Consider the following 14304-nt stretch of genomic DNA (forward strand, 5'->3'; position numbering starts at 1 on the left):
CTATTTATTATTTATGGTGCAACTGTAACGAAAACCAATTTTCCCCCGGGATCAATAAAGTATGACTATGACTAGTGCTGCTCTTGGGGATGGGAAGTAGAGTGCCAGAGCTGCTAGTGAGGTAGTTCTGAGGAAAGTACATGTTAAGCCTATACATGGAACTGAAAGGTTGTGCAGGATATATTGTGGATAAGCTAAGAAGTTGGATTAGCATATGGAATTATGATATTGTAGCTATTATTGAGACTTGGTTACATGAGGGGTAGGACTGGCAGCTCAATGTTCTAAGGTTCTGTTGCTTTATAAAACAATAGTAGAGGGGGACTTAAAGGGGGAATAGTGGTATTGCTCATTAGGGAAAATGTCATGGCATTGTTCAGGCAGGACAAACTAGGCTGCTGAGGCTGTACAGGTGGAACTGAGATTATATTATAAACCTCCCAAAAGTAAGTGGATTTAGATCAGCACATTTGTGGAGACAGTTGCAAGAAAAATATTGGTGCGATAGGTGATTTTAACTTTCCATATATTGACTGGGACTCCCATACTGTCAAAAGACTGGATAGGATAGAATGTCAAATGTGTTCAGCAAAGTTTCTTTAATATGTAGAGGTCCCAACTAGGGAGTGCGAAACTGAATCTCTTTATTAGGAATGAGATAGGGCAGGTGACAGAGATGTGTGTAGGAAAGCAGCTTGGATCTAGTGATCATAATTCCATTAGTTTCAAGATAATCATGGAGAAGGATAACACTGGTTCTCTCGCAGGTGTGGATTTTTTTTTGCGTGGCAAAGAAATACTTGATAAGTGAGATGCCTTCAGAACTGCAGTGGGATCTGAGCCAACTGGAAAAATGGTAGATGGAATTTAATGAAGACTAGTGTGATGTGCTGCAATTTGGCAGGACAAACCAGGTTCAAACTTACACAATGAATGGTAGGGCAGTGAGGACTGCGGTAGTACAGAGGAATCCGGATATACAGATCCATACAGACAGGTTTGTAAAAGGAATTTTTGGCACATTGGCCTTCATAAATCTAGAGTATTGATTGGGATGTTATGTTGAAGTTGTATAAAACATTGGTGAGGTCAAATTTGGAGCATTATGTGCACTTCTCGTCACCTACCTACCGGAATGATATCAATAACATAGAAAGAGTACAGAAAAATATTTATGAAGATGTTGTTGCGACTTGACCTGAGTTATAGGGAAAGGTTAGAGTTTTATTCCTTAGAGAGTAGGAAAATGATGGTGATTTGATAGAGGTATAGAAAGTCAAGGTGTGTATTGTTAAGGGTAAAGGCAAGCTGGCTTTTTCCACCGAGGCAGGGTGACACTAGAACTAGAGGACACAGGTTAAAGGTGAACTGTGAAATATTTACAAGGAACCTGAGGAGGAACTACTTCACTCAGAGGGTGGTGCAAGTGTGGAAAGAGCTGCCAGTGGATGTGGCAAATGAGTGTTTGAAACATTTAAGAGAAGTGTGGATAGGTACGTGGATTGGAGGGGTATTGGGGGTTATGGTCCAGATGCGGGTCAATGGGAATGGGGAATAGAGAGGGGGGTGGAGGGCATTATCAGAAGTTCGAGAAATCAATGTTAAGTTTGGAGGCACCCAGATGGAGTCAAAGAGGGGTAATGTAAAAGGTAGGGCATTGAGGAATATTGTTGAACAGAGAGAACTAGGAGCCATTGGTTCATTTAGCCATTGGTCAAGGCATGGTAGAGTTCAATCCTTGTGTTGCAACATTACATATCTCTGTTCAACTGCATTTGAAGGTCCAGTCACCACACTATAGGATGGATATTATTGCCCTAGAGAGAGCACAGAAGAGATTCACTAGGATATTACCTGAGGTGGAGGACTTAAGTTATGAGAAGAGATCAGATAACCTTTTTTCTTTCTCTGGGACTGATGGAAGCTGAAGGGTGACCTGAAAGAAATATATATGACAAGGATTCAATTAACCATCGATGAGGTAGATAGTGAAGTGTACTTTAGGAAATTAGCAGGGGTCTTGAAACATAGTTTTAGGGTGACAGGAAAATATTTTAAAGGGGATCTTAGGTGTGTGTTTTTTTTTTAACTTAACGAGTGGTACATTCCTGGAACACACGGCCAGAAGGGGTGAAGCAATCAAATACAATTACTACATTTAAGTGACCATTACACAAACACTTAATAAGCAAGGCAAGATGGGTATGGTCGAAATGCAGGCAAATGGAATTGGTGTAGATGGGCAAAAAAACTGATGTGGTGGACTGAAGGGCCCCCATTTCTTATTGTACAAGCTTGATTATTATTCTGGTCTCTGGAAAGTGAAAGTAAAAGAAAAGGAAAACTTGTGATAATCAAATTTCATAATATAAAAATTATCCTATATCTGTTTTTAATATATAAACACATCCTATTTATATAATATAAAAAGAGGCTATATTAAGATGCTGAGGAATAATTTTATAGACAAGAGCCTCAAAAGCCTCAGCTTACCATTGTACTGGATCTGAATGACACAATTAAATTCTATGCTTAATTGTGAACAGTGAACAAATTATTTCAACAGCTATTGGTTTTTGAGTTATGGATTCGAAGTGTGGGTAGAGTTGATTTTTTTCCGCCTATTTTTATTACCAAATCACTACTTTTTAGGTTATCAAGTTCTAGCGCCAGCTGCTTACTATGACCAGACTGGCACCTTAGTAGTGGGACCTGGAGCAAGAACTGGATTAGGGACACCAGTTAGGCTGGTAGCATCAACACCAGTTATCATCAGCTCCGCTGCCGCACAAGCTGGTAGGTCATGATTTTAATATGAAGTGCTAATATTTATTGCTTTCAAGTGAAAGATGTGGCTGAAATGGCAAACTTACTGCTTGTCTGCTTCTTATCAGCAGCAATGGTCACAATATATGATCAGCAAAGCCTCATCAGGGGCACTAAACTCCTTTCAGAGTTCAATGTTTGCTCCCTTGGTTGAATTTTGTGCTTGTTTGATTTTATTTTATTTGTGAGTGGTCATGTGCCTGGCCCATGCATGCCCCTATTAAAGGTGCTATTCTCTCTCCCCCCCCCCCCCCCCACACTTGGAACATAGGAACATAATTCTTCAATCCCTGTTTTCACATTGCACATTCTTAAGCATAGCTGACTTAGGGCAGTGAACAATGCAGAGGATGGTGACAGATTACAGACATCCCACCTCTCCTGGAAGTTCCGGGAGTCTCCCACATATAAATAGTGGTTCCCTGATGCCCGCAAGTTATATATAATATCGCGGAAATCAATTTTTTTGTGAGCGAGAGAGAATGCGAGCGAGAGCGTGAGAGAGCGCACAAGCGAGCGAGAGCGCGCCATGGGAGAGTGTTCCAGAAAAAGAAAATATAAAACGTACGTCACCCCAGACTACACTAAAGTGTACCCCTGCCTAATAGGGGTCAAAAATAATGACAGTGTTGCTCACTGCACTGTTTGCAACAGTGACTTTTCTATTGCCCATGGTGGGTTAAGGCTGTAAAAGACACATTGAGGTGAGTTTAACAGGTTTCATTCATTCATCAGCATAGCTAACGTTATTTAAACTAGCTGGCTAGCTGCCAAGAAGCTACTCCATTGCAGACGTCCCATCTCTCCCGGAGGTTCCGGGAATCTCCCGCAAATTGATGGTGTTACCTCCCTGAAAAGAGTTTTTGCAGGGTGGGATGTCTGAGATTGCCATCTCTGAATATGAAATTGCTGGTGGAAATTCCATTGAAGGGAAGGGTTTTTCTTTTAAGTTTAGACATGTACAGTCCTGCATTTATAAAAAAATGTAGAAGTTGCCATTCAAGAACAGCAACTAGAAGTTGCCTGACACCATGTTTAGCCCAATATTACAGGGAGTAATTTATATTTTGTGGGCATTGGCCTTTTGGATAATGAAGTTGATCTTCAGTGATGAAAATTGAACAGTTGCTTCTAGTTACTGAATATTCTAGACATCACTTGTAGATTATTTCACCATAAAGGTTAACTGCATATTTGGCAGTTAATTAGTAGGGCAGGGAGAGACAGATAGAGAGACAGTTTACCAAGTCAAACCCAATAAAATCCCCGAACTTAACTCTTATCCCTATACATTGGTTAATTTCATAGATATAAGTGAATGCCCAGCATTTCCTCATCATTTTATAAATCAATTTATTTTCAATTAAAATGAATCTGTTAAACATACTGTATACGTTCACTGCTGTTCATGCTACATTTCAACTGGGCACAGATCTATTTTTTGAGAGCTATTAATTTGAGGAGCAAGAAAATACATTTTAAGCTGTGTACTCTGAACCTTTCTCAGCAATGCCACTTGGGTATGTCAGAAATATATTTTTACCCAGTTCTTAAGGCATGCTCAACAAACTCCATGCCTTACAAATCATTTTTTTCCCCCTAAAAAGTACTAATGTCCTACTAATGCTGCTGTCAATTTGTTTTGAATTATGAAAGATGTGTATAAACCAATGCAAGTCTCAACCCAGATTTTGGGAGACAAAAGAAAAATCTCAATATCCATCATAAGTTATGTGAAGGTCATGTAACTTCAAATGCATGAAGGTGGACCTTAGAGTCTACCTTGTTATAATCTTGCACCTTGATGTTTGCCTGCTCAGCCATTTCCTCTCTGACTGTTAGACTTTATTCTGCATTGTTTTACTTACTTTTACCTGGATGTACTATGTAATGATTTAATCTATATTAACGGTATACAAGACAACTTTTCACTCTATCTTGGTTCATACAGTAATAAACAAATTCCAATCCCTTATTGGAATTCCAATTTGAAATCCAATAAGGCCAGCATGAAATAAGTTTCAGCAGTTGAATGAACTGTTGATATTGAAGCTTAGCAAGCGTTTATTGATATAATTACAGCCATAACCGCGATGGGAATAAAACTGAATAGCTGGTATTCAATGTCGCAAAAACAAAGGAGCTGGTTGTGGACTACAGGAGGAATGGAGGCAGGCTAACCCCTGTAGTCATCAGTGGATCTGGGGTTGAGAGGGTGAACAACTTTAAGTTCCTCTGCATGCATATCACCAAGGACCTCACATGGTCTTTACATACCGGCTGTGTGGTGAAAAAAGCACAACAGTGCCTCTTTCACCTCAGACAGTTGAAGAAGTTTGGCTTGAGTCCCTAAATCCTAAGGACTTTCTACAGGGGCACAATTGAGAGCATCCTGACTGGCTGCGTCACTGCCTGGTATGGGAACTGTACTTCCCTCAATCGCAGGACTCTGCAGAGAGTGGTATGGACAGACCAGCACATCTGTGGATGTAAACTTCCCACTATTCAGGACATTTACAGCGACAGATGCAAAAAAAAAAAAGGGCCGGAAGGATCATTGAAGCCCCAAATCACTCCAACCACAAACTGTTCCAGCTGCTACCATCTGGAAATGGTATCACAGTATAAAAGCCAGGACCAACAGGCTCCAGGACAGCTTCTTCCGTAAGGCCATCAGACTGATTAATTCACGCTGACACAATTATATTCTATGCTATTTTGACTGTTCTGTTGTATGTACTATTTATTATAAATTACTATAAATTGCACATTCAAATGGAGATGTAACGTAAAGATTTTTACTCCTCGTATGTAGAAAACATAGAAAATAGGTGCAGGAGTAGGCCATTCGGCCCTTCGAGCCTGCACCGCCATTTATTATGATCATGACTGATCATCCAACTCAGAACCCCGCCCCAGCCTTCCCTCCATACCCCCTGATCCCCGTAGCCACAAGGGCCATATCTAACTCCCTCTTAAATATAGCCAACGTACTGGCCTCAACTGCTTCCTGTGGCAGAGAATTCCACAGATTCACCACTCTCTGGGTGAAGAAGTTTTACCTAATCTCGGCCCAAAAGGCTTCCCCTTTATCCTCAAACTGTGACCCCTTGTTCTGGACTTCCCCAACATCGGGAACAATCTTCTTGCATCTAGCCTGTCCAATCCCTTTAGGATTTTATACGTTTCAATCAGATCCCCCTCAATCTTCTAAATTCCAACGAGTACAAGCCCAGTTCATCCAGTCTTTCTTCATATGAAAGTCCTGCCATCCCAGGAATCAATCTGGTGAACCTTCTTTGTACTCCCTCTATGGCAAGGATGTCTTTCCTCAGATTAGGGGACCAAAACTGCACACAATACTCCAGGTGAGGTCTCACCAAGGCCTTGTACAACTGCAGTACTACCTCCCTGCTCCTGTACTCAAATCCTCTCGCTATAAATGCCAGCATACCATTCGCCTTTTTCACCGCCTGCTGTACCTGCATGCCCACTTTCAATGACTGGTGTATAATGACACCCAGGTCTCGTTGCACCTCCCCTTTTCCTAATCGGCCACCATTCAGATAATAATCTGTTTTCCTATTTTTGTCACCAAAGTGGATAACTTCACATTTATCCACATTAAATTGTATCTGCCATGAATTTTCCCACTCACCCAACCTATCCAAGTCACCCTGCATCCTCTTAGCATCCTCCTCACAGCTAACACTGCCACCCAGCTTCGTGTCATCCGCAAACTTGGAGATGCTGCATTTAATTCCCTCATCCAAGTCATTAATATATATTGTAAACAACTGGGGTCCCAGCACTGAGCCTTGCGGTACCCCACTAGTCACCGCCTGCCATTCTGAAAAGGTCCCGTTTATTCCCACTCTTTGCTTCCTGTCTGCTAACCAATTCTCCATCCACATCAATACCTTACCCCCAATACCGTGTGCTTTAAGTTTGCACACTAATCTCCTGTGTGGGACCTTGTCAAAAGCCTTTTGAAAATCCAAATATACCACATCCACTGGTTCTCCCCTATCCACTCTACTAGTTACATCCTCAAAAAATTCAATGAGATTCGTCAGACATGATTTTCCCTTCACAAATCCATGCTGACTTTGTCCGATGGTTTCACCACTTTCCAAATGTGCTGTTATCACATCTTTGATAACTGACTCCAGCAGTTTCCCCACCACCAACGTTAGGCTAACCAGTCTATAATTCCCCAGTTTCTCTCTCCCTCCTTTTTTAAAAAGTGGGGTTACATTAGCCACCCTCCAATCCTCAGGAACTAGTACAGAATCTAACGAGTTTTGAAAAATTATCACTAATGCATCCACTATTTCTTGGGCTAGTTCCTTAAGCACTCTAGGATGTAGACCATCTGGCCCTGGGGATTTATCTGCCTTCAATCCCTTCAATTTGCCTAACACCACTTCCCTACTAACAAGTATTTCGCTCAGTTCCTCCATCTCACTTGGACCCTCTGTCCCCTACTATTTCTGGAAGATTATTTATGTCCTCCTGTGTGAAGGATATAAGAAATAAAGTCAATTCAAATCAAGAAGATTGCCTATTTTGATGATGTCATGCCTCATGTTAGAAGGAATTACATAAAATACTTTGTTCCTTTTCCATTATTCTTCAAGGTGTTGCATTGTTACATGTCTTATGATTCTAGGCCATGTGGAGAAGAGAGTACTGTACCACCAGTAACTGTCTTGTAATAGGTAGTAGGTTCCAGGCATCAGTACAAAATGACACGAATGATTGTCAAATAGTTATCTTAATGTGAGAAGCTATTCTGCAGATCAAATGGGAGTGATTAGAAAAAGGAGACCCGTTCTTTGCTGATGTGGTACCTTTCTCATGTCATCCCATCGTAGGTAAATCAGAAACTTGGTGAATGTTATTGATTGCTGTCTGTCTCCCTTGTTTGGGAATTTAAGAGAAGTTAACCGGATTTCTTAAATCAATCAATTTTAAAACCTATCCATTTCTGGGCAATAATCAACCTTCCTTATATTTAAGGATCAATGAATATTTGTGTTTAAGATGATTTTATTCATTGATGTACTCATATCTCAATTACTCTGTACATTTCTGATCACCAAATGACAGGGAAAATGGGGTTGCACCGGACAGCCCGGAAGGACAATTTACAAAGACTCCCTTTTCTGTTTCATTCTGGCTTCTTCTCCCTTCCTTTCCAATCCTGATGAAGGATCTCGGCCATAAACGTTGACTGTTCATTTCTGCAGCTGCTGCCTGACCTTTTGAGTTCCTCCAGTATTTTGTGTGTGTTGCTCTGGATTTCCAGCATCTCAGGATCCCTTGTGTTTACAAATCTGTTTCCAAATCCTGAAAATCCTAGGTATGAGGGGAGATTGTGTAAGTTAAGGTAGCTTTATTTGCCACAAAAGAGGCTGAAGTGAGACTGAAATGAAGTGTGAAAACATATGAATGGGCAAGAGAGTAGATAGGAATAACTTGAGATTGAACGATGCTTAACAAGGTGCTGGAAGCAGAAACCCTATTTACATTAAATTAGTATTGGATGTGTTCTTGAATCCTGAAAAAAGCTCTGCGCTTTATACTTGCAACACACACAAAATACTGGTGGAACAGAGCAGACCAGACAGACCAGAAGAAGCACAGTCGATGTTTCGGGCCAAGACCCTTTGTCAGGACTCTAAAAGTTGAAGGGCTGAAGAAACTACAGATGGGGAGCAGTGAGAGAGGGTTTCACTAAACTCCCGTCGAAAAGAAGATTTAAACTTCTTCAGTGAAGGCATCACTGGAAGAGGCTTTGCAGTAGTTAATTTAAAAACGCAAACATGAGGAAATCTGCCGATGCTGGAAATTCAAGCAACACACACAAAATGCTGGTGGAACATAGCAGGCCAGACAGCATCCATTGGAAGAAGTACAGTCCTGATGAAGGATCTTGACCCGAAATGTCGACTGCTTCTTCCTATGGATGTTGTCTGGTCTGCTGCATTCCACCAGAATTTTGTGTGTGTTGCTTGAATTTCCAGCATCTGCAGAATTCCTCATATTTGCACTTTATGCTTGATGTTTAGATTGGGATAATGTCAAGGCTGCAGTAAAGGAGGAAGTCATGGATTGTCTACTGAGTCAGTGTGGGTGGAAGTTAGTGGCAGAAACTCTACAGTGTGTTTTTTTTTATTGACCCCACAATAGTGACAGGGATATCAAGGAGCAGGTAGGGAGGCAGATTCTAGAACCGTGCAATAACAATAGGGTTGTTGTGATGGGACTTTCCTAATATTGATGAGCATCTCCTTAGCGCATGGGGTTTAGATGGGGTGGATTTTGTTACGCGTGTTCAGAAGGTTTCCTGACGCAATATGTAGATAAGCCAACTAGAGGAAAGGCTGTACTTGATCTGGTGTTGGGAAATGAACCTGGTCAGGTGTCAGATCTCTTGGTGAGAAAGCATTTTGGAGGTAGTCATCACAACTCTTACCTCCTTTACCATAGTGCTGGAGAAGGATAGGAGCAGACAATTTGGGAAAACATTTAATTCGGGTAGGAGGAAATATGATGCTATTAGGCAAGAACTTGGGAGCATAAATTGGGAGCAGATGTTCTCAGAGAAATGCATGGCAGAAATGTGGCAAATGTTCACTGAGCATTTGCATGGCATTCTGCATAAATATGTTCCGCTGAGGCAGGGAAAGGATGGTAGAGTAAAAGAACCATGGTGTACAAAGGACATGGAAAATCCAGTTAAGAACAAACAAAAAGCTAATGAAAGGTTCAAGAAACTAGGTACTGAGAGTGTTCTGGAAAATTACAAGGTTTCCAGGAAGGAGCTTAAGAATGAAATTAGGAGAGCTAGAAGGGGCTATGAGAAGATTTTGGCAAGCAAGATTAGGGAAAACCCCAAGGCTTTCTACAAGTATGTGAAGAGCAAAAGTATGAGTTGTGTGAGAAAGGGACCAATCAGGTGTGATACTGGAAACATGTGCATGCTGGAGTAGGTAGCAGAGGTGCTTAATGAATACTTTGCTTCATAGTTCACCGGGAAAAGGACCTTGGCATTTGTGGGGATGACTTACAGCAGACTGAATGCTTGAGCTTATAGACATTAAGAAAGAGAATGTGTTGGAGCCTTTGAAAAGCATTAAGTTAGATATGTCGCAGGACTGGACGAGATGTACCCCAGGGTACTATGGCAAATGAGCGAGATTGCTGAGCTTCTGGTGATGACCTTTGTATCTTCAATAGGGACAGGAGAAGTATTGGAGGGTTGCAAATGTTATTCCCTTGTTTAAGAAAGGGAGTAAAGATAACCCAGGAAATTATAGACCAGTGATCTTACTTAAGTGGTGGGCAAGTTGTTAAAGAAGATCCTCAAAGGCAGGATTTATGAGCATTTGTAGAGACATAATCTGATTAAGAATAGTCAGCATGGCTTTGTCAAGGGCAGGTCGTGCCTTACAAGCCTAATTAAATTCTTTGAGAGGTAACAAAACACATTAATAAAGGTGGAGCACTGGATGTACTGTATATGGATTTCAGTAGGGTCCCCCATTCAAGGCTCATTCAGAAAGTAATGAGGCTTGAGAAACTAAGAGACCTTGCTCTGTGGATCCAAAATTGGCTTGCCCACAGAAGGCAAAGAGTGGTTGTAGATGGTTCATATTCTGCATTGAGCACAGTGACCCAGTGGTGTTCCACAGGGATCTTTTCTGGGACCCCTCCTCTTTGTGATTTTTGTAAATGACCTGGATGAGGAAGTAGAAGGGTGGGTTAGTAATTTTGCTGATAACACTTACTGACTGGGCTGTGACGTGGCAGATGGAGTTTAATCCAGGTGAGTGTGAGGTGGTTCAATTTGTTAGGTCAAATTTGAAGACAGAATATCAAACTAATGTTAAGACACTTTGGCTGTGTGGAGGATCAGAGTGATCTTGTTGTCTGCGTCCATAGGACACTCAAAGCTGCTGCGCACATTGACAGTGTTGTTAAGAAGGCGCATGGTGTATAGGCCTTCATCAGCTGTGGGATTGAGTTCAAGAACAATGAGGTAGTGTTACAGCTTTATAAGACCTTAGACCCCACTTGGAGTACTGTGTTCAGTTCTGGTCACCTCACTACAGGAAGAATGTGGATGCTATAGAAAGAGTGCAGAGGAGATTTAATAAGGATGTTGCCTGGATTGGAGAACATGCAGTCATGCACTGTTGAACTTGAACACCACCCCGGTCGGCCGGTCAGCAAGAACATTGTCAATATTAAACCGGTCCGTGGTGCAAAAAAGGTTGGGGACCCCTGACGTAGGCGATCATGGTGACCATAATTATTGTTGGCAAATCCTTCTACCTTTGCTGCCTTCTGGGCAGATTGCTACCTGGTGTAAATGTTCAAATGGTATGCTTGGATTTGTGCATACACTAAGTTTAGTCTGAGGTCTAACTTTCATATGCAAAATTGTTAGAATTTAAGAAAGCATAAAATAGAAATGAATAAAGGTAATTTCTAGAGATTATCTACAACTGTCTGATGCTCCTGTGGTCTAAAATGAAGAACTAAATGCCACTGTCTTCCACCTGTAATCGTATTTAAGGCTGGTGATTTTCCAGAAACATTGTTAGCTTGACCTAAGGTGTATGTGTTTCCATGGAATATGATTGTACATATCTGTATATCTAGATCTAGGTTTATCAAGGATAATTTTTCACAAGTTAATTAATCCCCAAGTTCTATAAATTAAAAAAATTCCAACTGCTTTTATCAAAATCTAAGTGATCTATTTCTACTTGAATGTCTGAAGGGGCTAGCATCCCAGCAGTGGAAGTAGTCATAAATAAGTCTGAACCATAGACAACTGTTTTGCAAGTGTTTTTGATTTTCACAGGAGTTAAAATGAGATGGAGTGTGGCTTAGGTCAAGTTGTGAAGTTGTTTCATTTCACCAGATTGAGAATTTTCATGCAACTCGTCCTTTGATTGGAACATGAACTAAAATGACTTTAGCTATTCCTTCAACTGTGTCCACTTGCAATATAATCTACTTGTTGTGTATTCTTATGCTGTTGTTGAAAAAAGTCTGATCACCTTTGCTGAACCCATTACCTTCATTATGGCATTGTTTGCATCTGTATCACCTTGTCTGTTAATTCACAAGTTCTTTCATCATGGTTGAGAGATGTTTTGTTCATTTAATCCATAGGCAGCCAATTTATTTGTAACAACTTAACTATTTTAAGTGTGTCACCTTTGAAGTAAAAATCGAGATCTCTTTTTTTAAAGACCTTTGGGGCAGGGTGTGGAATTTATCAATGATCTTAGAAAAAGACGGGCAAAGAATTGACTTCACATGTTTATGCTCACTGAACTAAATTGAAGGAAGCATCCTTCCTTTTGCCTTAGTGAATTTCATTTCCATTGGATACAGATTCATTTCTTATATTTTAAAGTCTGATCCCAATGAATTTGCTTTATTTGTTTTGGAAATGTGTCCAATTTACCAAAAACTATCCATCTGTCTAAAACTGGATGATATTCCAGAATTTGGTAAGCTAGTGCAAGCTGCGCTAATTTTAAAAATATTTCCTTCTTCTCGTTAATTTTGAAGCAACAGGTGTACTTGATTAGCCTTGTTAGCAGTATCTATTGACAGTGTTTCTAAATGAATGATCAATAAATGTTCATTTTTCCGTCTTTTTCAAAGGATGTCATTTCATTATGTTTCATTTTTGGTTGTGGAGGATGCTGAACTGTGGAAGAAGTAACCTTGCCACATAGGATGCTCCTTATTTTCCACAGGAACCGTCCTCCCCTAGAAAGCCCAATATGTTCTTTTCGGAAGAATATTGTACAGAATTTTGGTCTCCTGATCTTTTTGCTTCTCTTGTGTAATAAAGAATCTGGTGCCTTGCATCATTAGGGCGAAGTTCCTTTTGAGATCCATTGCATGGTATGATGGTCCCTTCATCCTTTTGATTTTTCCCATTGGTAACCTAGGCTCAATTCTATTGATATGTGGAGGATGTTTTCCTTTGTAGAATGAGGAAGATCCTATAAGGTGGGTAGTTTGACATCTCAATCCTATTAGATCTTAATTACTGAGATACTGCATCCCATTTCTTGAGAGTGATTGCCAAAGTAATTTTCTAGTTGCATTTATGTTTCATTTTATAATTTAACTGGAGGTTCTGTGAAAGTTAATTTGTTCTAGATTATTCCTCACATAGCTTTCTATGCAAATTTTTTGTTGATCTCATTATGCACTTTAATTAAGTTTCTCTATCTCCCTCAGTGGAGCCATTTTTAGAAAATGTGACATTTCCTTGTTTTAACAATTTTAACATTTGTCTTGGCATTTTTTTTTTGGTAATTTTGCTGAAACAGCTGTGGCAGCTTCAGCTAACGGAACAGCAAGCAATTTAGCAGCAGCAGCAAATGGTCTCTTCCGCCCAATTGGAACACAACCACAACAGCAGCAGCAGCAGCAGCAACAAAGTAACAACTTGCAGTCAAGCTCCTTTTATGGCAGCAGCTCCCTTTCAAATAGTTCTCAGAGCAGTTCACTGTTCTCTCAAGGACCAGGCCAGCCAAGCAACACATCACTTAGTTTTGGGAGCAGTAACTCACTGGGTGCTGCTATTGGCTCTGCACTTGGAGGATTTGGATCAGCAGGTGAGTAATGCCTAAGTTATCAGCATGTTTGCATACCATGGATTTCTATCAAGCATACTATGTTGAAGTATTTGCATCAGCCAAATATAACAAAAAATATAGCTGTAACAAAATCAACTTTTATTCATTGGCATCTTTGCAGTTTGGTGGAAAATGGGACTAAATAATTGTGCATGATTATCATTATTTGTACCATTTTCAGATTAATACTTGTCATAGAAATTATGCATATATCCAAATAAAATGTAGAACTATGTCATCTCTATACCCTTTTAAAAATCAATGGACAATTCTGTATTTTAAGGTGAAAAAACTTTTACTGTAAAATACAGAAAAAATAAATCAAATGAATGACTAATTTTTCAAAGCAAGTGCCATATCTTCAAAGAAGATATTGCTGCACTGCCCTGATACATAAACATAAATCAATTAAAAATGCCTTTACAGTTATTTTGTGTAATATTTGAAATGAAGTTCTTAGAATTTTACGTGAGAATTCCAGATGCATAAATACAGATAAATGAGAGTTTACTGCATCTGGCGGTGGTGGGGGGGATGACATGGTTATAAGCTCCGGGTAGATTTTGATAATGTTTTTCATCTTGATTAATAACCAGATTAATACCAAATATTTCAATAATTAGCCCATTATTCTTTCCTGCTAGTTTCAAATTGCGCAATAAACGTGTTTTTCGTTATTTTTGTATACAAAAGCAAAGTAAGAACTCAATGCATGTAGTAGAGGATTGTCCTGAAGGTAGAGACACAAACAGGTTCATCGGTATCTTCTGTCCTGCACCGTTAAATTATTCCAGAT

General features: G+C 40.1%; 1 protein-coding gene across 6 annotated transcripts in view; it reads left to right on the forward strand.

Annotated features, from left to right (window-relative positions):
* Nucleotides 1–14304, forward strand: part of LOC140194012 (pumilio homolog 2-like) — a 133527-nt gene that overhangs the window by 82321 nt on the left and 36902 nt on the right. For all 6 annotated transcript variants that reach the window (XM_072251321.1, XM_072251322.1, XM_072251323.1 and 3 more), the window contains 2 exons: nt 2653–2796; nt 13200–13487. In XM_072251321.1, the coding sequence (XP_072107422.1) occupies nt 2653–2796; nt 13200–13487 (432 nt within the window). The remainder of the gene's footprint in view (nt 1–2652; nt 2797–13199; nt 13488–14304) is intronic.

Source organism: Mobula birostris, chromosome 2, assembly GCF_030028105.1.
Source record: "Mobula birostris isolate sMobBir1 chromosome 2, sMobBir1.hap1, whole genome shotgun sequence".
NCBI classification, from domain to species: domain Eukaryota; kingdom Metazoa; phylum Chordata; class Chondrichthyes; order Myliobatiformes; family Myliobatidae; genus Mobula; species Mobula birostris.